At 38.6% G+C, this 24,121-nt stretch overlaps 1 protein-coding gene across 5 annotated transcripts in view; it reads right to left on the bottom strand.

Annotated features, from left to right (window-relative positions):
- Positions 1-24,121, bottom strand: part of tll1 (tolloid-like 1) — a 393,309-nt gene that overhangs the window by 116,582 nt on the left and 252,606 nt on the right. For all 5 annotated transcript variants that reach the window (XM_059964873.1, XM_059964872.1, XM_059964869.1 and 2 more), the window contains 4 exons: positions 19,222-19,337; positions 9,589-9,691; positions 8,656-8,772; positions 1,014-1,159 (listed from right to left, as the gene is read on the bottom strand). In XM_059964873.1, the coding sequence (XP_059820856.1) occupies positions 1,014-1,159; positions 8,656-8,772; positions 9,589-9,691; positions 19,222-19,337 (482 nt within the window). The remainder of the gene's footprint in view (positions 1-1,013; positions 1,160-8,655; positions 8,773-9,588; positions 9,692-19,221; positions 19,338-24,121) is intronic.

Here is a 24,121-nt window from a genome sequence, read left to right as displayed (position 1 = left end):
ATGCTAAATTAACTCAATGCTATTCTGGCTGAAAATAGTCCATATCCATTAATTCCCTACCTCTTCATGTGTTTATCTAAATGCATCTTAAACATGGTCATCGCTGACCTTAAGCCCTCTAGCTTGTGGCGTTAGCACACAGGGAAAAAGATTCTGACAAGTTACTCCATTGTTTCCTCTTATAATTTGATATTCATCTATCAGGTCACACTCAGCAAACAATACTCAAGAGAAAACAATCCATGTTGACTCAACCTTCCCTATCAGACATTCCAATCCAGGCAACATCCTGGCAAGCCCCTTCCACACACTCTCCAAAGCCTCCACATCCTTATGAGAGTGCCTAATTGCAATCAATGACCCAACCAATGAAGGCAAGCATGTTGGATGCTTTTACAATCTTATGCACTTGTTCCACCAGTTTTAGAAAGCTATGGACTTGCACCCCAGATGCCTCTATACATCAACAGTTATAAGGGTGCTTCCATTACTGTACACTCCAATTTAAAATCCATCTGCCATTACTCAGCCCAAATTTTCAACTGATCTATATCATGAGGGAGAATTTGCATGTATTAAGCATGTTAAGCAGGATTTAGTTTCCAAAATACACTGTATTCAGCTTCTAAGATGCAGTTACACTTGAACCAACGTTTGAAAGGAGCAATCAGACCTTCTGGGCTAACATATCATGTGTTTTATTTATACATGCGAACGACTAATTTTTACCCCTGAATAATTTAAACTACAGAAATGAATGTTGAATTTTAAATTAGACTAACCAGCATGGAATCTACATTACTGTGTTAAATGCAAACTCCAAAGAGCAGAGATTTCTTTCATTATCTGTAGACAGAAGCAAACCAACAACTATAATCATAATTGTACATTGCAGCTCTGAAGAAGGTTAATTTTATAAGCAACTACATTTTACCTAGTGCTACTAACCAAAGAACACAATTAAGTGCCATCACTTTCTTCCTTCTATGATTTTTATTGAGTATCACAATTACCTCAAAAGCCTGGAAAACTAATCCCACATGGTAGTGTTCAGACAATGTTATCTTCCATACACATTCCTTCAATGGTCTGTAGTCATCTGGATAGTTAGGAGACTGGATCTGTCCAGATTCTTTACTGATATCGCCACCACAGATTGCTATCAATTTGAAAGTTATTGCATGTGAAGAAGAGTTTAAATTTCAAAACAACATTTTACAGAGCAATACACACAAAATACTGGAGGAACTCAGCAGGTCAGGCAACATCTATGGAAATGACTAGTTAGCTGACGTTTTGGGCCAAGACCATTCCTCAGAACTGAAAAGAAAGTCGGGAGGCACCAGAATGAAGAGGGAGGAGAAGGAGGCTAGCTGGAAGGTAATATGTGAAGCCAGGTGGATGGGAAAGTTCAAACGCTGGAGAAGAAGGAACCTGTTGGTAGAGGAGGATGGACCATAGGAGGAAGGGAAGGAGGAGAGGACCAGGGGAAAGTAATTGGCAGATGAGAATAGGTAAAAGGTCAGAGTGGGGTGAAGTTTGTTTACCACAAGGAGAAATTGATATTCATGACATCAAGCTGGAGGCTACCCAGACAGATGGATGTTTTTTTTAAAAAACAGAATGTTATAAAAGTTTCTCCCCATCTTAATTTTAAATGTATGTGGAACATCTCTCCCTGGGTATACAATAGGAAGGATAACAATGCAATGAATTGCACAATGTGGTTAATGCATGAACTTGATATTCAAGTAATAACACCGCCAGCCATATAACATTGCATGTAATAACATAAACACAATCCACCTCAGTCCTCTTGTGCCCCATGGTAAAATATTCTGCGGCTGAATTTTTACTATACTTCTCCTTTTCTTGTGTTAATACAGAAATATGTAAATGTCACTTGTGATTTGTGAGCTGGTCATGGTGGGTCAAATTAAAAAGTCCCCTGTCATAATTCAACTCTCTTCTCTATGAATCTCTACAACTCTCCTGTAGTTACAAGCTTAATGTGTTCAGTGTCTCACCTTGAGTGTTCTGAAGCAGCTATTGGCAATCTCAGGAATTCAGCAATTTAAAAAGTAACAAATAGTATTTATGGCAACTGTGATAATTATCAAACAAATGATTAATCATTATGTTTTATTAAGTATAATACTGTGGAAGACTTTGCAATTTAATTCTAGACTAAGATAACCTGATTTTTTTCTTCAGATATGACATTATAGAAGGAAGGGGAGATGAATTTCTGCAGATGTAATCAGACCCACCTGGAATAGCTTCTGTGGAAGAGCTGCTAAAATCATTAAAAATAGAATAAATGCAATTTAGTCTACATCTCCTCAATTTCAACTGAACTTCTGTCAGTTACAGCGGACATATGGGAGAAACCCCATGAAATATTCCTCACTTAAAATTAATTTTGTCTGTAACTAATTTTGTTACAATTTTGAAATTAATTTTGTCAGAAAAGCAGCTTCCATCATCAAGGACCTCCTCACCCAGAATATTCCCTCTTCTCATTGTTACCATCAGGAAGGAGGTATAGGAGCCTGGAGGCACATAATCAGTGATCAGGAACAGCATTCCAGTTTCTGAGTGGACATTGAACCCATGAACCTCACTACTGTTTTTTAATTCCTATTTTTGCACCACTTATCTTGATTAACTACTTAATATACATATATACTCATGGCAATTCAGGTCTTCTTCTATATTTATCATGTATTGCAATGTACTGCTGCTGCAATATTAACAAATTTCATGACACATGCCGATGATATTAACCCTAGTTGTGATGCAGGACTTTGTACATATGATGAAAATACATCCTGGGCAGAAGAGTGTGAGTGAGTGAGTGAGTGAGTGAGCGAGTGAGCGAGTGAGCGTGTGTGCGTGTGTGTGCGTGTGTGTGTGTGTGCGTGTACGTTTGTTTGGAAGGAGATTTCAAATTTGTGATTTTACTTTGAAAAATGCAGTGAAATGTGCTGTTTTAAAGTACAGATGGAATAAAGCTGAATCTTATGTCATCAGCTCTACTGTCGTGCCTCCTACATCTCTGCTGTCACTGACTGAAGTTCAGCAGAAATTCAGGAGATGTAGACTAAATTGTATTTATTCAATTTTTTTTAAAAGAGATATTGACAGCTGTTCCAGGTGGGTCTGATTACACCTGTAGAAATACATCTCCTCCCTCCTTTTCACAAATCCCCCATCAAACCTAACACATCCAAAAAAATATCTGCCATTCATTTTCTGTCCTGCATCAAGTCTAATGGCCTCCCTGATGACCATATCTGCAGGAAATGGGCCCAACTTCAGCTCCTGACCATTAAAACCAAGGAACTGGAGATGAAGCTGAATGTATTCACTGCCATGCAGGAGGCTGGACACGTCTCAGATGAGACTTCTACTGAGATGATCAGAGTGTGGACTTCAGAAAGTAGACAGGTAGGGGCATAAGCTGTCAGCTTGAGGTTCCCCTGTAGCCATCCAGCACCTTCCAAATTGCCCCCAGAAACTCTAGCCACTGATATCCTGCCATCATCCCTGCTAGTGTCCCATTCCAATCAACTTTGGCCAGCTCCTCTCTCATGCCTCTGTAACTCCCTTTACTCCACTCTAATACTGACTTTAGCTTCTCACTCTCAAACTGCAGAGTGAATTCTATCATATTATGATTATAGTTTCTTGAGGGTTCCTTTACCTGAAGCTCTCTAATCAAATCCACTTCATTACACAACCCTAAATCCAGAATTGCCATTTACCTAGTGGGCTCAACCACAAACATCCCTAAAAAGACATCTTTGTAGGCATTCAACAAACGCCTTCTCTTAGAATCCAGCTCCAACTAGATTTTCCCAATCTACCTGCATGCTGAAATCACCTACAAAGATCCCAACATGCATACCCCTTTGGGTACTGTTGGGGATATGGTGGGAGGGGGCAAATGACCTATCAGCAGCACCAGGCCAATGGCACCATGGCCAGCTCAGAGGCTCAGCAGTGAAGGGTAAAGCTAGGAGACTCAATAGTTAGGGTGGCAGACAGGAGATTCCGTGGCTGCCAAAGAGTCATCGGGTGTGTTAGGGTCCAGGATGTCTCAGAACAGCTGCAGACTCTCAAGGGGGAGGATGGACAGCCAGAGGTCATGCTGGACATTGGCACCAAAACCATACGTAGAAAGGGGAAGAGGTCCTGTGCAGTGAGTATAGGAAGTTAGGGAAGAGCAAGACCTCCCAGGTAATAATCTCCAGATTACTCCCAGTACCACGTGTGAGTCAGGGCAGGAACAGGGTGATACTACTGATGAATCAGTGGCTGAAGAATTGGTGTAGTTGGCAATGTTTCAGATTTCTGGAATTTTGGCATCTCTTCTGAGTAACAAAAAGGTTATATCTGAACCTGAAGGGGACCAATATCCATGCAGGCAAGTTTTCTCATGCTTTTGGGGAGGATTTGAACAAATTTGGCAGGGGGATAGAAACTGGAGCGATAGGACTGAGGGTGTGGCAGTTGGTATACAAGTCAATGCATTGTGTAGTAAGGCTGTGAGGACGAACAGGCAGATGACAGGTCTCGGGGTATTTGGAGGCACACGATAAAATAGGACCAAGTCAGCATGGTTTCCTTAAAAGGAAATATGTTGGAATTCTTTGAGGAAATGACAGGCAAGATAGACAAAGGAGAGTCAATGGACCTTGTTCACTTGGATTTTCAGAAGGCATTTGACAAGGTGACACACATGAAACAGCTTAACAAGATAAGAACCTTTGTTATTACAGGAAAGTTACCATTTATGGATAGAAAATTTGCTGATTGGCAGGTGGAAAAGAGGGGGCTTATTTTTATTGTTCATCAGTGATTAGTGGTGTTCTGCAGAAGTTAGGGAATAATTCTTTTTATATTATATGTCAATGATTTAGATGACAGAATTGATAGCTTTGTGGCCATGCTTGCAGATGATACAAAGATAGGTGGAGGGGCAGGTAGTGTTGAGCAAACAGCTGAAACACTTAGACTGGGAGAATGGACAAAGAAGTTGGAGATGAATATAATGTAGGGAGGTGTATGATCATGCACTTTGGTAGAAGGATCAAAGTCATATACTATTTTCTAAACAGGAAGAAAATTCAAAATTCACAGGTGCAAAGGGACTTGAGAAACTCCTGCAGGATACCCTAACGGTTAACTTGCAGGCTGAGTTGGTGGTGAGGAAGGCAAATGCAATGTTAGCATTCATTTCGAGAGGACCAGAATATAAGAACAATGATATAATGTTGAGGCTTTATAAGGCATTTGTCATACCACACTTGGTGAGCAGTTTGGAGTTGTTTATCTGAGAAAATATATGCTGGCATTGGAGGATGTCCAGAAGAGGTTACAAAAATGATTCTGGGAATGAAAGGGTTAACCTACGAGGAGTATTTGGTGGCCCTAGGCCTGTACCCATTAGAGTTTAGAAGAATGGGAGGGGCAGGTAATCTCATTGAAACCTACTGAATATTGAAAGGCATAGATAGAGTGGGTGTGGAGAGGATGTTTCCTATGCTGGGGGAGTCAAGGATCAGAGGGCACAGTCTCAAAATAGAAGGACGTCCATTTAGAATGGAGGTGAGGAGGAATTTCTTTAGCCAGAGGGTGGTGAGTCTGTGGCATTCATTGCCATGGGCAGCTGTGGAGGCCAAGCCATTGTGTATATTTAAAGCAGAAGTTGATAAGATTCTCAATTAATCCATGTGTCAAAGGTTGCGGGGAGAAGTCAGGAGAATGGGGTGGAGAGGGATAATAAATCAGCCATGATGGAATGGCGAAACAGACGCAAGGGCTGCATGGCCTAATTCTGCTCCTAAGTCTTATTGGCTTAAGTCCTGAAACATTCCGAAACTGTTGATCCATATTGGTCTAAGTATAATACTGCTATTCTAGTACTTAAAATTTTTGCAATATCCTCCAGCCTCATAAATCTCCAGTAACTATCTAGCCCTTCAATCCTTTCTCCTTTCCCCAGAGGCATCAGTCATGAATTACAGGAATTCAGTCCCAGTTCCATAATCCAATGATCCCTATCCTTTGTGCTATATTGCTTCTTGAAGACTCTTCAGGAATCATGCTTAAGACCAGCCACTTGCCCATCTGCTTGTTCTTTGAAAGCTCAAAAGCTCAGCATTCGTTATTTTCATTACTGCTCTCTGAAGCACTTTAACATCTTTCACTATATTATTAAGCAGATTATAAAAAGACCATTTGGTCTTTGGAATTGGAATAGATGGTAGCAGCTCCAGCTGCTTAGCTCTACTTTTTTCCAGTTAATGAGCTGGAATTTGTTATACATTGAAAAATAAATTCAATTTTTTACATACATATTTTAATCAGTATGCCTAATGCTAATCTCCTGGGAGATTTTCCCAGCCTGCTATCAAGCAAACCATGCACTACCAAAGCAAAGGCCCAGTTCTCATCTTCCTTCATACAGCTGTTAGGAATTATTTGCTATGGTATTCCAAGATGCTGCTACAGATCCATTTGCAGTTGCTTGATTCCCTGGAGATGCATTGCAGGAAAAGAATTTCTACCATTTATTGATCAGAGGAGAGATTCAACCAAAGAGGTATTCTTCATTAGACTGAGTATTTGGACATGGCATTAGATTTAGAAATAGAAACTTATCTGAGCCAACTGGCACCAGCAAATTTACCATTAAATTTCAAGGATGCAGAGGGTAACAACAGAAAGGAACAAAATCAGATTACTGATAGTGTGGAGAAAGCTTCTGCCTTCAGCTTTATGACTCATGTCTCTCTTAATTCTTCATTTTGCATTTAATAGTTTCATATGGATCAACCAGTTGTAATAAGTCTCTCAATGAAATGGATTTATACCACTATCAGTGTATTTCAAAACTTGACTGACAAGATTGGTCCAAATTATCAAGACAGCATTTAAGAAAATGTTTAGGAGGGCATTTTGAAATGCTAAAAATTACCGATTGCTTGCAGCTATCAGAAACATATAAAAAGCTATTCAAAAAGTTTCCTGATGGGTGCTTGGCAACCCTGGTGGTAGAATCAAATCGCATCATAGACAGTACAGATGATTGATGGAGGTGGTATCTATCTATTATGTGGGTCTTTTGGATTGAAGTCTGATATGTGCGTCGGTATACAAAGACATCAAAGCATTGAATATCTCTACTTTCTACATAAAGTAAACAATTCCATTGAGTTCAGCAGGGATAAATATCAGGAGGAAAATACAGTAATGTCCAGCTGCTGGTAGAGATAAAAATAGCTTTCCAGCCCTCTTTCTCAGAGCGCTATTCAAAGTAATGTAGCTGAACCAGTCTGAGTTCCTTGCTAATATTTTCTCCTACAAACAACAAAACCATAAAGAGAAAGAACATCAAAGCTATAAACACATTAACAAATCAGCTTTTAGAACTATAGCATGCCACACCATTATACATGGCATGCTTGCCTTCATCGGATGGGCACTGAATAGAAGAGGTGGGATGTTGTGTTATAGCTGGTTGGTTGTTGGTAAGACTGCACCTGGAATATTGTGTTCATCTTCTGTCACCGTACTGTCGGACAAATGCCATTAAATGAGAGACAGTGCAGTAAAGATTCACAAGGATTTAGCCTGGAATAGAGGGCTTGAGTTATGAGGAGAGATTGGACAGGCTAGGTTTGTTTTTCCTAGAGCAGTGAAGACTGAGGGATGTTCTTGTAGATTTCTATAAAATCATGAGAGGCAGAGATGGGGTAGATAATCACTATCTTTTTCCCATGTCAAAAAATACATAGCATAGATTTAAGGTGAGGGGGATAAAGCGGACTTGCAAGGCAAGATTTTCACACAGCAGGTCACCCAGATAGTGGTGAGCATCAAAGTTCAAAGTAAATTTCATTATTAAAGTGCATATATGTCTCAATATAGAACCCTGAGATTCATTTTCCTGTGGGCATTCTCAGCAAATCTACAGAATAGTAACTACAACAGCATCAATGAAAGATCAACCAACAAACTGTGCAAATGAAAATAGATGGAATGAGTTGCTATAGGAAATGGGAGTGGCTGGTACAATTATAATGTTTAAAAGACATTTGGACAGTTTCATGAATAGGAAAGGTTTTGAGGGATATGAGGCAAGTACAAGCAAATTGGACAACCTCAGGAGGCACCTGGGTCAGCATGGACAAGTTAGCCCATAGGGCCTGTTCCCATGCCATATGAGAATCACTTAGTGATTACTGCTATACTGACTTCTATATTTCAATAATAATTCACTACACATGTGGTTTTAGGAACATCCTAAGAACTAGAAATGTGAATTAATTTCAAATGCTTCAAGTTCATACAGTATTTAGTTCTGTTCATACAGTATCATGTTTTTGCAGTATTTAAATGTGCCTTTAGCTGGTATCCTTGTTATAAGGATGTTCAAAAATGCTTTACAGGCTCGTGTTTACTTTCAGCACTGTTACTAAGGCAGGCACAACAGATAATCTACAAGCAGCAAGGTTTCACTGACAGCAAATAAAAACTGGTCAGGTAATGCAATCAGGAAATTGTGGATTGTTAAGTAAAAAAACATCAGACTGTTATGCAAACATTTTTGATTAATTATTAAAAGTAATATAATTCAAAGTCTACCTTCATAAATTGCAGCAAAACCCTTTCCTACCCAGTTACTGCTGCTGCGGAATTCAATCCACATCCTGCTATCGGTGGAAGTTTGAATCTCGGGCAGCTTATCACCACAGAATCTACCTGGAAAGAGAAACCATACAGGAGGTGTTCAGTGCATTCCTAAATCAAAGCACATTCTTTAAGTTAACAAATGCATGCAGACTCACTGTTAAATTCCAGTTTGTAAAACAGCTCCTATATTACTTGCTTCATTTTATTATTTGTACTTTAATTGGAGATTCCAAGATGACACCAAAGACTAGACTTCAAGGAAGCACTTCATTAATTAACAAATTACATCAGGATATCCTGATACTGTGAAAGGTGCTATATCATGCAATTTTCTTTCTAGACAGAAAAATACATGTTGAGTTCCTTCCTTAGAAGCCAGGCTGGATATGTTATTCTGCTATTGTGGATTTCCTAAGTGCCTTACCAGCCACTATAAAAAAATTCAGAAATGCAATGGTATCATAGTGACAGTGAGACAGGACATGGAAAAAGGCCTTTTCACCCAGTGAATCCATCAACCACCCATTGACAAAAAATATCATTTTATTCTCCCTGTATTCTCATCAATGCAACCACTTAGCTGCACACTACGGGCAATTTACAGTGGCCGATTAACTGACCAACCGCTGGTCTTTAGGACATGGAAAGAAACTGGAGTACCTGGAGGACACCCACATGGTCAGAGGGAGAACATACAGTTCCTACACAGAGTCAGGACTGAACTCAGGTCTCTGATGCTACTCAACTAGCTGCTTCACTGTGCTGTGAGCCTTCATTGCAAGAGAATTATCTGATGAGCTCCATTTTTGGGAAGACAAAGGAATATTGTTAAAAACTTAAATTCACTGCTACAACAATGAGTCCTAACTTGACAAAGTTCAATACCAAGAAGTGGTGCCTTTCTCCAATAACCATCTCGTACTTCTATGTAGTCATACCAGCAGAGGCGACTCTTAAAGAGATCCATGGTTGTAAAATTCAAAACAATCTGCAATAGAAACAAAGTAAGTCTTAAAATCTATCCCCCAAACTTATAAACTACAGCAAAATATTTAGAATTTTCCATACGGAAATTTGTTAAGATCAGGATTCAATATCAACATAAAATGCCAATATTAAAGATAGGATGCAAGAAAGATCAGTTACACTTGGCACTAATAATACAATGCAACTTTACACACCACAGCTCAAGAAACTCCCATTAAATAAAAGGTTGGATGTAAAGATGTAATTATATGGATAAAAAGAAATAAACAAGCCTTGAATTCCAACTAATAGTATCCCACTTAGTTTTTTGTTAATTTTATTTTCAGCTCAACTTAGTTCCAGAATGTGTATATAGGGAAAATCATAAATTATCATGACTAAACCTCAGAATGTTTAGCCGGAAGGCTGTAGTGAATTAGGTTAGTTCTGCTGTAGCCTCAAAAGGTCAGTCAAAAATAACAAGAGGCTTGCAATATTCTCATGTGTTTGTGTAGGAAAATGAAAAATCCTGCCTGCTGCATATCCTGGGGGTTCAAAACAACAGGAATCTCTGTCCTTGCCATCAAAGCAGCATTTACGTAACAAAAAGTGACATTTTCTTTGTGAATAAATAACACCGGATTGGATCTTGAATTTGGCACCCAGGCATTATATTGACAGTGCCAATAAACCACCTGTAACGGAAAATGCCTTGCTGGTGGAAGTTGAAAATCAAACAGTTTCTACAGTGAACACACCAATTTTATGACTGCCTGCCATGCCTTTTGACAATGAATCCTGCCCCATCTCATTCAAATGCCCAATGAAACTCTTTCTCTTGCAATGTTCCTCTGTAGGGCACTTGGATCAGCTCTTCAATGGTGTAGATCCTATCAGAAGACAAAGGTGGGGAAGGGATAAGGGAACATTATTTGGGATTATCAATCACATGGATGTCAATTTCAATTGGCACAGGGACTGGTGTGGAAATACCACCCCCACCCCACCCAGACAATGCACCATTTCTACAGTCAGCTTAAAAATTGTCAAAGCTAAATTTCCATCTGATACAGAGATCACAGGCAATACTATAATCAATTACACTCTCTACCATGTGGGGATTGTAAACATAGATTAATTGTCTTATCTCTCAACTTGTTGAACCCCATCTATATAGTTTGTTCTCCTTGACTAGACAGAGCCTGTGTCCCTGTTTCAGAACAATTGATGTTACAGACGGTTAGATGTTATAAATATCTACAGCTCCTTCTTAGAAAAGCCAGATGCACAGAAATTGAAAGCAGCAGAATAAATGAACCCCCAACAAATGGTTAATAATTCCTTTAAACAAACCTAATGAAGGTCATTTTTCTATTGTCATGGGAATGTTCACCAAGGGTAGCTGGAGCACAGGGTTCCAAAGTAGAACATTAGGTAAGTGACAAGTTGATATGGATCGTGATTGGCCAGCTCTGTATTATCCTGGTAGATATGACCATAGTACAATTGACCCCACAAATGTGCAGCACCAAGGTAATTTTGTAGGTCTAACATTGTGAACAATTTCTGCAACACCCAATTTCAAGATGAAAATTATGCAACTGGCAATAAATGCACCTCTACAAGATTTAGTACAGATTTATAATACAGATAATCCAGGCTAAATATTCAGTGTCCTCAGTTAAGCTTTAATCAGAAGTCACACATTATTGGAAGAAATCAATTCATAAAGCTGTCCTAAGCAAAAGTTAAACTTGTATCCTCACCGCTGGGATTCTGGACTTTAAACAATCCTAAAGTAGTGTCAAAACAAACTCGACTTAGTTCCTTGCTGAAGTTGCTAGAGTGTACTGTAGCATTTTAAAATCTTCATTATTGTGTCAGGATTCATTTCCAAGTATCTATTGTAGTAAAGTATCCTATCAATAAGTAATTTAGTCTCTTTAATGTTTCTATACATTAATGAATGTATTTCAATGTTTGTTGTCTCAAATTATTGCTTTTGAAGTGGTTTAATAGGCTGGGTCCTGCTACGAGACCCCCATTTCCTACAATCTCCCTACACCCAAACTTACAGTGCCAATAAAAAGTATTCACCCCCTTTGGAAGTTGTCATGTTTTATTGTTTTACAACATGGTATCACAATGAATTTAACTTTGCTTTGTTTGACATGGATCAAAAGAAAAATACTCTTTTTTGTCAAAGTGGAACCAGATCTCTACAAAGTGATCTAAATTAACCATAAATATAAAACACAAAATAATTGATGCATAACTATTCATCCCCTTTAATATGACACACCAAATCATCACTGGTGCAGCCAATTGGTTTTAGAAGTCACATAATTAATTAAATGGAGATCACTGTGTGCAGTCAAGGTGTTTAAATTGATTGTACTACAAGTATTTGGAAGGTCCAACTGCTGGTGTGTCGGTATCCTGGCAAAAACTACACCATGAAGATAAACGAACACTCCAAGCAACTCTGTGAAAAAGTTACTGAAAAGCAAAGTCAGGAGATGGATATGAGAAAATTTCCAAGTCACTGAATATTCCTTGGAGTGAAGTTAAGTCAATCATCAAGAAGTGGAAAGGATATTGCACAGCTATAAATCTGCCTAGAGCAGGCCATCCTCAAACAGAGTGACCGTGCAAGAAGGGGACTAGTGAGGGAGGTCACCAAGAGACCTATGTCAACTCTGGAAGAGTGACAAGCTTCAGTGGCTGAGATGGGAGATTGCGCATACAACAACTGGTGCCCGGGTGCTTCACCAGTCACGGCTTTATGGGAGAGTGGCAAAGAGAAAGCCACTGTTGCAGAAACCTCACATGAAGTCTTGGCTAGAGTTTGCCAGAAGGCACATGACAGAATCTGAAGTCAGCTGAAAGAAGGTTTTATGGTCTGATGAAACCAAAATGGAGCTTTTTTTAGCCATCAGACTAATTGCAATGTTTGGTGTAAGCACATCATCAAAAACACAGCCTCGCTACTGTGAAGCATGGTGGTGACTGCATCATTCTGTGGGGATGCTTCACTGCAGCAGGCCCTGGAGGGCTTGTGAAGGTAGAGGGTAAAATGAATGCAGCACAACACAAGGAAATCCTGGAAGAAAACCTGATGCAGTCTGTAAGAGAACTGTAACTTGGGAGAAGATTTGTTTTCCTGCAAGACAATGACCCCAAGTTACACAGGAATGGCTTAAAAACAACAAAATTAATGTCTTGGAATGTTCAATTTAGAGTCCAGATCTCAATCCAATTGATAATTTGTGGCTGGAATTGAAAAGGGCAGTTCATGCATGATCCCCATGCAATCTAACAAAGCTTGAGCAGTTTTGTAAAGAAGAATGGAGAAAAGTTGTAGTGTCCTGATACCTATCCACACAGGATCAAAGCTGTAATTGCTGCCAAAGGTGTTATTCTACTATATAATGATTTGAAGGAGAGGGAATACTTATGCAATCAATTATTTTATTTTACACGTACTTAATTTAGATCTCTTTGTATAGATCTGTTTCATTTTGGCACAAAAGAACCTTTTTCTGTTGATTGGTGTCAAAAAGAGCCAAATTCAATCCACTGAGGTTCAAGATTGTAAAACGATAAATTGTAAAACTTCTATGGGGGTGGGGTGAATACTTTTTATAGACACTGTACTTGCTCTGCATGCTTACCTTTCTGGCTCAAATCATTTTGGACTCCAGTGGGAAGGCTTAGTCAAAGAAAGAGTTGCAAATCCTGAACCATTGAAGTGGGCTTCCTAAAGTCCCAGGAAAGATGTGGTTGTTAGCAAGGGCCCACCCTCAGGTTTAACGATAAAGAGCAGTTGAAATGAAACAGTTAAAATGTTTTATACTTACTTACAAAACTAGAATCTGCTAGAAAAACTTAAATAAATAATGAGAAACTTCAAACAAAATGGAAGTTATCTTTCTTTCTCTGTTCTTTTTCTTTCCCAGAGATCATCAATCTCCTACAAAAAGAACTGGGCTGCAAATTGCCAGCCAGGTGCAATTTTACACAAGGTCTTGACATCATTGAACTAGGCTGCTCAATTTTATGGAAGAATCTTGAAAGATGCAGCTCTGAATAATGTTCAGTAAATTTGGACCATCCATGTCTGAATTTGCATGTACTGAACTCCTTGGTGGATGCCTTGGAAAATGATAAATGCTGAAGGTTGAGAAATGGTGATACTTAAAAGAATAATCCAAGCCAACATGATTTCTCAAAAGTCCATTTAAAAAAAACACCAAATTTTTAGAAATCTAGCAAAGTTTTGTGTGTATATAAAACTGTCTTTGATTCTTCATCTAAATGCTCAAAAACTTTAATAGAAGTCAATAATTACTAGGCAAAACAGCAGCCAGAGCAAGTACAAACATACTAGAATAGTAGAAACAAGTACAAGAAGGACGAGAGAAGGTGAGGTGAAAACAGAGCAACTGGGAATTAATGCAGTCAAATAAAAATGCGAGAGGAAGCTGAAACAAAGAGCAGGAAATGCTGTATGTATTGCAGGTTTGGATATCATCATATCCCAGAAGATCAGAATTCAGAGGCTAATTATAATCTAACCCCAAGACTGAACAACTTCATGTAACCCTGTACCAGATTTTTCTCCAATGTGAACTCTTCAAAGAGAGTCTTCCCTTGAAAAATAAAGGTCACACCAACAAATTAATAGCTGGCTTGGGCCTTGCCTATTGCATTCATTTGACCAGCTACGCTTAAACAATTGGATTATCCCTTAATACAACAATAATGCAGTAATATTCAGTTATATTATCAGATATTATCTAGAGGCCTGGACTCCAAAGAAATCAGATCAAATCACAAAATGGCAGGGGGCATTTAAACTCACTTAACTAAATAACATGTTATAAAAAGATAGCAGCCTAGGAATTTGCTTGCATAGCACATTCATTCATCATGAAGTGAATGAAAATTGAAATTTTCTGGAATAAAAAACAATTGCAAACTTCCCCAAGTTGTTTTTTTTTAATTGAACTCCGGATATTTGAATGAGCACTTTGTATCAAGAATCATCTGGGCACAGTTGGTAAGATTGCTTTCTATACAGTCGGCCCTCCTTATCCACGAATTGCGCATCCGCAAATTCAACCAACCGTGAATCGCGAAAACCCGGAAGTGCTCTTCCAGCACTTGTTGCTCAAGCATGTACAGACTTTTTTTCTTGTCATTATTCCCTAAACAATGCAGTATAACAACTAGTTTACACAGCATTTACATTGTATTAGGTATTATAAATAATCTAGAGATGATTTAAAGTATATGGGAGGATGTGTGTAGGTTATCGTGGATCGGGATCAAGAAAAATCGGAAGTTCTCTTACTAAGTAAGTCAGAACAGGTACATCTGGTATTATTTAGCATCAGTTAGTCAAACGTTTGCATTTGTATATAGTATATATTTTACCTTTCTATGCATATAAAACACTTAAGAACGTATGTTTCAGCGTCGGGTTCATGAAGTTCCCGAGTTTGATCTAGTGACAGATCGCTCCCAAGTGTGCCAGGTTGATGTGGAGGATCAAAAACCCAAAACCTCAAATCCCAAAAATTAAACCACTGCATTGCTTGGTAATAATTGTAGCTTTCATCGGAGCACAGCCTTTCTCACTTTATCCATTAAAATTGTTCTGATTGTTGTCTGACTGCAGCCTAACGCTTTTCCAATGACTGATGGCGTTTCACCTCTTTCCGATTGCTTTATTATTTCCACTTTATTTTCAATCGCAATTGTGATTATTTTCGTGAACAGAAACACTGCGGATTCAGATCTCTGCTGCTGGGTCCTAATGTCCACCGCACTGAGACAGGTTGAATAAGGGACTTGAGCATCCATGAATTTTGGTATACGCGAGGGGTCCCGGAACCAATCACTCACGGATAAGGAGGGCTGACTGTATTTCTCCCATTTAAAGGGCCACTCACTCCGTCACTTGCATCTTTGCAGTCTGATCCCCAGCATCCTGTCAGCTACTGCCATATGATAAAACCTGGGCCTTACTAACAAGCCTACTAACATTCAATGGCACTACAGCAGTGGAAGATCAATTGTGATCATCTGTTGATAGAGCTTTTGCACACGGGTGGTTGCAGGTTGCACAGCCAAGAGAAATGTAAAGCTTTTTTTACCCATCAAGCTCTAAAGCAGGGGTTCCCAACATTGGGTCCATGGTTAATGGTAGAGGTCCAAGGCTTAAAGGTTGGGAACCCCTGCTCCAAAGCAACCTATACTTCTACCTTCACCTCAGTGGGCAGTGTTCTGCAGACATGTTAGCATTCACAAAGAAAGGTCACTGTGAGACCTACAGACAAATACAATTCCTGAATTCAGGTTTGCACATGTATATGAACTACTCTAACAATTGATATCAAGGACATTGCTTTTCTTAATTTCATAGAGTCAGGATGTTTCCAGGCTACACCACCTCATCCATGTAATATATTTCATAAACTTGCTACTCAATGCCCCAGATTAACAACATCACTGATGGTCCATGCTCAATGAGAGATGATTTCCTCCATTTTCCCTTCTGTGCAGAAAAGGATGTAAGAGTAAGTAGACAGTGCAATTAATTGCAAAAGCTCACAAGACCTCTTCAATCAATCACAATTAGTCTGCAACAGCCACATCGCATATGAATCACCATTGTGGGACAGGGACTGTCCTTTCCTCATTCACTTTTTGACTGTATGTGCACTCTAGTCACTGCAACTGAGTTTCACTATGATAAACAGCACAGAAGCTCAGTCAGAAGTCTCCCTGTGTAACACTCCGAAAGAGCCTTTCCAGAACTCACTAGACAGACTTTTTTCCTTCGTCAAAATCTGTGAACAGGTGAACAAAGCCCTTATCTGCGGAAGCTCCAGCAGGAGAAAGCAGAGGACAAAAGAAGGCAGGAGGAGTTACTGGGGAAGAAGAAGGACGGTGTGGAAGAGAAAGTGGGAAGGAAGAGCAGGAGAGAGAAGATGAACTAATGCACTGACCGCATTCACCACCTACTGAATAAGCAGCGGAGCACCCTTTCAAACAGGTTCATTCAGCTCCACTGTCACAATGATCATTATAGAAAATCTTTCCTACCAAATGCAATAAGCATATACAACATTCATCTCTGCTTGACAGGAGAACACACATCATAGTCTGTTTTATTGATATGTACATTATTATTGCACATTGGTTAATTATTTTTATGTATATTATCATTCTGTACTTTATTGCTAGTTAAGTCTGCTCACTGCTAAGTGTGTTTTTAAATGTTGCTGCTGTAAATGAAGAATTCGGATCAATAAAGTATTTATTACTATTATAATTACTGTTCACTGTAAGACAGACACAATCCTCTAATATATCACTGCACTTCATTATCTCATTATCAAAACCAAGATTCCTACTCAAGAGGATTGTTTGAATACCTTTACCACACAAACTTCATCCTTCAATAAAATGGCTCAACTTCTCAACTGCAAGCAGTGATGGATGGCACAGTAGCATAGAGGTCAACACAACACCTAATGGTACCAGTGACCAGGGTTCAATTCTCACTGCCGTTTGTAAGGAGATTTTTCTCCCCGTGACTACGCGAGTTTCCTCCAGCTGCTCCAGTTTCCTCCCACATTTCAAAGACATACCAGTTGGTAGTTTAGTTGGTGATTGTGAATTGTCCCACATTAGGCTCGATTTAAATTAGAGTATGGCTGGGTGGCATGGCTCTAAAGGCCAGAAGGGTCCATCCACCCTGTATCTCATTAAGCAAATAAACTGTTGACTTTGCCTGTGAAAAATAATCTGACAAACGGTGATCAATCTCTGTATTAATCCATTAGGGATCTAATAGCTGTTTCAGATGATCATAAGAACCCCAACAGAGAGCAGGAGTGGGCAATATGGACCCTTGAATCTGTTCCACAATTCTGATCTGATCTTCACATTATCTCCACTTTACTGCCTGTTTCTTGATCAATACTAACACCCCTCTTGTGCAAAAGCCTGACTGTCTTAACCTGAATACATCCAATGATACAATCTCTCTATTTCCCTGGAATGGAGAATCCTGTGGAATCACAGCCCAGTGAAAGAAGTATTTTGTTCACATAGGCATTGGTCTGAAATTATGGTTATAGGTTCTTTATACCCGACAAAGGGAAATACCTTCTCAGCCCCTAGCTTGTCAAAGGTCCTAAGAATATTTTTCTATTACATCATTTCCAGCCTTCCAAATTCCAAGTTCTGGACAACTCAGACATTAAGCAGCATAGTAGCATAGCTGTTAGCGTAACACTTTATAGTGCTAACGATTGCGATTTCTGCATCTGTTTGGAAGGATGTTCTCCCTCTGGGTGCTCTGGTTTCTTCCCACATTCCGAAGACGTACAGGTCAGGTTACTAAATTGTGGGCATGTAACGTTGGTGACAGAGCATGGCAACGCCTGTGGACTGCTCCCAGCACTACCCACACTCGGACTGTGCCAGTCACTGACAAAAACAATGCATTTCATTGTACCTTTTGATGTTGCACAAGTAAAGACAATCTCTTTTAATATCAATTTTCCTTTCATCCCAGAAATCAACTGAATGACTTTTCTCTAAACTGTTTTTCTTGCAAATAGTTGCCGTTCTAAATAAGGGGACTAGAATTATCCACACTGGTCTTGACGTGGTCTCACCAACACCCTGCAATGTTTTGGCCAGCCTTTCATACATATACTTTGTACACTTTGCTTTCAATGCCACATTCTATTTTGTAAATACCCAAGGTTGATGTAGACAGATGTACCCCAATATTCTGTAATCTCTCTTCATATCCGCCACTCTCCGCTTTTTATGGGCTCATTAAGGAGACCCAGAGGATGAGGATAATGAGACTGGGAAAAACTTTAAAACAATCCATAGTTCAATTGCTTTGTCTTTCAATAGGTTGAAAATAATCCTGTAGCTTTTCTTGAATTACATTGGTGGGTTTATGAAAGAATATGAAAGTGAACAATCATTCATTTTTAACATAATTCAAGGTATTCTGTTTCTGACATTTTGAAGAAACTAATAAGATTATTTTATACATTTAATTCATGTCAGAAACCTTGTTTGAAACAGAACAGCAGCAAGAATGCAAATACTCAAATCCTGAAATGTGAAATAGTTTCATTATCAGATAAATATGCAAATACCATTCCCTGATTATACATTGTGACAATTATGCTGACAATTTCATTATGTTAGAGCTGTTGTATACGTGAAATTTGTTGTTGGTTACAAATATCTTTGCCTCTTTCCATTATGACAGCACTGCTTCATTCAGATTAATTCCTGGATTTCACTGCAATAACCTGCAAGTTCTGTGTTATCTGAGGTCAGATGTGTGCAAATAGCAACTGCATTGCTGTACTAAAGACCCCCTACCATATACGGTATGTCTTGTCAATTACCTGGATCGTTTAATCACCGAGCTGATGTGTAAAACAATGAAGACATCAATGGACAAGTGAAGGAATGGGATAACCAAAGGGAATTCAAATATCTTACCTTTTCACCAGGTGTAACTGAGACTCTCCAAACACAATGTGTGTATGAGGGATATCCATTAGGAAATCCGGGGGATGAGAAATTACCGGTTGAATCCTGAAGAGTTTCCCCACAAGCTGTAATGGAAAGCAATGAAATTTAATACAGTCTTTGGTAATTGCTTGCCCAATTCCTACTGCAAAATACTGAAAACAAAGAGACAAATAACGTTTACAAATCTCGACCAAACCAAACAATAATCTCATAAAATCTGAAACTTTACTCCTTATATAACCAATGAGCAATGAAATAACTGCTCCAACAGGCTCTGAATTTCTGCTGTAAAGAATTTCTTATATTCAAATCACAGGATTAAAAAAATAGGTTTATCAGCCAGGACTTTAGCATAATCACTTCAGATGCTTCAGTGCAGGAATACCAATCCCACCAAAATGACTGACCTCAGAGTGACTCTGCAAAAAACAGAAATGGTTACAAATAAAGTGGACCAACATATAACAAATATTTATAATAATTCCCTGTAAAGAATAGAGGGGGCGATTTTGTTTGGTAATTAATCCCAGTTGGATTAATTACCATGGTTTATCTTCCTCCTCGGGCATTCATGAAATCCAGAAGGTCTATGAATTCTCTCAGGAAATATGGATCATGCTGCACCTGTGGCATTGGCTTGGGGAGAACTAATAGAAAGCCAGACAACAACTGGAAGTATGGCCAATTATTTCATACTGCTGTATAAAACAATAATCATAATGCAAAACTGAAATCAAAAACATACCAACATTGTGACGGTTCTATTCTGAAAGCTGTATTTTATATACACAAGAGATGGAACCATGCAGGAAGCATTTTATTGGCTTCAATAAACAAGGAGATTACTGCAGAGCAATAACATACAGTCTTTGCAGGTTTTAAGAAAGTTACCCATCTTCCATTTCAGGTGAGATTACTAGTGTTTGATTGGTATGAATAACATTATCTTCTGCCACCTCCTTTAATTGATGCTCAACAAATTAGACACATCACAGCGAGAAGCTACTACCTATGACCTTTGATTACTGTCAATTATACTATATCTTCTGAATTATTTAGAGCATTCTACTTTTCTAAAGTAATCTTGAAATTTCCTGAACAAGATTATTATTCATTACTTGTTACGTATGTATCACTCTTCAACTGTCTGTTAGTAGGAAGCTACAGGATTATTAAATGGTTAAGCAATATAATTTAGCACAAATAAAGATGGCAGCTGACATAATACTCAGAAAAGTGAAAATAGGTAAGATGATTCTGAGCTGGCAGTATCATGATAAGATCAACCTACGAATACTTTATTCAATTGATCCAATAAAAGGGTCAATTCTATAAATGTTTGATTATGTTCTCCATATATAATTCTAAAGAGATAGAGAAATATAGTAATGAGAATATATCTGAATATCTGCTTCTATTCTGAAATGCAAGTGTACTGTGGTATGAAATAGTCAAAGTATTATAACCGTATGTATGTTGTGAGGGGAGACTGGAGCAAATACAATATGCAGTGGGTTCCAGTTAACTGGGACACATTAGGACCCATATCATTTGGCCCAATTAAGCGGCTGCCCCAATTAGGAGAAGTTTCATAGAAACAGGTATAAAAAAGACAAACTACCATTTAATTGAGTAACAAATTATGCATTTAAATGAAATATAAAACAAATTAGAGAACTACAATAACTACCACAATATATAAAACTGTGCATTAGTTCCTAATGGTTATCAACAGAGGAATTCATCCAGTGAAGCCAGCTCTGGTGGACTGGGTGGATGAGATCAACAGTGAGATCCAACGGCCATGAAGGTGGTTCTACAACACTTCATGGAGAGCAAGAGCATGATGAGGTGCAGAAGATGTCATGGTAATCCACTGCAAACAAGGAAGATCCCAGTTTGTGATGACTATTCATACCATTGGACCTGGATATCTGAGAATGAGAGAGTGCAACGACTTTTCCACAAGTAAAAACTCCCGTACTAGCTTTACTGTCATTGCAGAATATGATGGACAGCCAACATGCTGTATGTTCTGTCGATCGATTGCAAACAAACAAAATCAGCATAGACACCTAACGCAGATAATTGACTGTCTTCATACAATGCTTTCAAAACTACATCCTCCAAACCTTCATTTTCATTGCAACATTCAAAATGATTGTTGATTCCTTCAGATTCTTCATAGTTCCTAACTTGCTGAAGCAGTGAAATTGGTTCACGCCCTGCTGTTTTTGGCATCATCTAGCCTGAAAGCTTGAAACTTCTGTGAGCAAAACAGTTCTGACTTGTCTTACTGTTTATTTCTCACCAACTATCAGTGACAGAATTCATTGGCTTTTGAACACCAACACAAGCAATGGATGCTACTTTCAAAACTAATTAAGCCTGGTGTAGCATCTAACAGCCACACAAGTGCATGTGGTTGATACTAGTTCGAAACTGTTTGGTAACAGTCTCCCATTCCAATTAAGCAGCATAATGTTCCAAATAAATGAAGGAAATCACACCTATTTTCTTGATTTTCTTTTGTTCTTTAAGAGTTATCCCAAATAAGTGGCTGCACTGATTAATCAATAGTCCAATTAAACAGAATCCACTGTATTCAGGTCATCTGAAAGCTCCAATTGACTGATGATATAACTCAATGAGATGCTCTCACAGTACACCAGAGTACTGATGAGGCATTAGCTTCCTTCCTCCTTTAGAAGCTCTCCATGGTTTAACAAACTCAGTTCCCTTATCTCCATGCAGAAAATTCCTATGAAAATACAGATCTGTAATTTGTCATCAGGCTAAAAGTATTGGTCATAGAGATGCAGCTGTGAGGGTGCTAATACACAGACCACAGTCCTTAATGCTAAACTGAAGAAATGCACAGAAATACATCATTACAATATGCACTATAACAGAAAAGTGCAGAAGAAATGAAATATTACAAAATCCAGTTGTCATGTACTCAAATTTTGCTTTAATGAGTGTTCTACAGTTCAACAAAACTTTAAACCTGTTCCTTAAAAGTTTTTTTTAAAATAAACGGTACTAGAAATTTATTTGCCACCATGGTGTTTTTCTGACATCCTGAGCATCCAATTCAACTTAAAAGTTGTGTAACACCCAAAATATTTTTCTAGTGAAATTTTCAGCTATAGTGATGGCAATACTAGCCATAAGGCTAGTAGTGTTCACTCAAAAGAAACTGTCACTTAAAGGATGATATGCATTTTTCCTCCTTCAGTGCAGCAAACATTGCAAAATAGACCGTGACGTGACCCAAACCGAGATTCTCGTCTCTACACTATAAGAATAAAAGGTCAAAAGTCCATTTGAAATCCCATAAACATCAATTAAGTTTATCGCCAACAAATGAGAAACAAGTTTTAAGAAAGACTAAAGAGGTAGCACTAAAAAACCCAGCCCAACTTTGCACACAGCTTTGTCTTCAGGAAGTAGTTCTTAAAAGATCATACAAGAATACCCCAGCACTGTGACCACAATCTGGGAGTATTTGCAAGGACCGCTGTTGAGAGGAGGGGGTGAATGGCTGAGTCCTCTTAGGTGCAAAAAAGCCTGCAACAGTATCAGAACAGCTGTTCAGGAGGTGGCTGTCTTGTGCAAAGGCCATTCATGGTAGAAGGTTACAAGGGCAATTAACTGCAAGACCATGTGCCTATTATGGATGTGTGCATTGGAGAAAAGGCCTCTTTGAAATAACAATGGTAAAAAATTGAATATTCCCCACATTGCCCATTGAACTGCAATGCGGCAGGAAGCAGCATTAGATCACACATAGGTCCAGCTGATAGGCCAAGAAAGGAATTCCTGAAGAAAGAGACAGTCATTTCAAAGTTTATACCTTAAACTAGGTAATTTCATTATCTCCTTATATTGCATATCAACTATTTAAATACACTGTGAGAAAGCCAGGGTCAAACACAATAAGCAGATTGTATTGCTAACCATATGTATCAGATACTAATTTTCATGCAATTTGGATAACTTTCGGCTGCTTATATTGTTATCTACATTGTAGGTTTCTAAGTTTACATGCCATAATGTTTATAAATATAAAAATTGTTCTAGCCCACATGTATTACATTCAAAAAATGTATTTCAACAATAATTTATGAAACACTCATTGTTTGCAACTTCTGCCATGGTGCAGTAATGAATTCTGAGGTAACTCTGTAACCTAATCTTAAAATTACTTACCTGCTCTCAGATAAGCCCTGTTTCCAAGTAGCGAAAAAAAATCTTTGCTTCTTCTTTCATATACTTTCTTTTCAACTTCAAGAACAAGGAATTTCTCACTGAAGTAGACTCTTAATTGAAAATGTTTCTGCCACTAAGATCTTTTGATAACCGATTTTTCCCAGTTTATGGTGTGTTTCTTTGAGCCTTGGCATTAATGTTTCCTTGCATCATGCAGGATCTCTAACCATCGTTGAGTTATGCTGTCAGCAGTAACTTGTTCTCCTTTTGTAGCTTCCTTGCAAGCTACTTACACACCTGCAATGATTTTGTCCTCCAACTTTGCAATAACTCTGATCCTCAATGCTTATTATTGTTGTATAAATGTGACTTTAACTTCTTACAGCTGTGACTGTGCAGGGAGTATAAAACATACTTGGGGTGTCAAGAGTTGGTCATAAGTACATGGTTTAATTCCAGTGGAACTGAAATTTGAGCATCACTTCTTCAGAGCTCATTACCTTTGGCTTTGGTAAGAATGTAAATACAAAATGGTCTTTCCACTTATTGTCCACATGGGTGGCATCAGCTAATTTGTACATCTGTAAGGAAGGCTAGCAAAGGTAACAGAGCTGCATGGCTGAATTTTGTGTCATTCCATAGATCACTGTCAGTG

This window comes from Hypanus sabinus, chromosome 3 (assembly GCF_030144855.1).
Source record: "Hypanus sabinus isolate sHypSab1 chromosome 3, sHypSab1.hap1, whole genome shotgun sequence".
NCBI lineage: Eukaryota > Metazoa > Chordata > Chondrichthyes > Myliobatiformes > Dasyatidae > Hypanus > Hypanus sabinus.
Note: the sequence above shows the minus strand (reverse complement) of the source record. Positions and strands in the feature narration are given on the sequence as shown.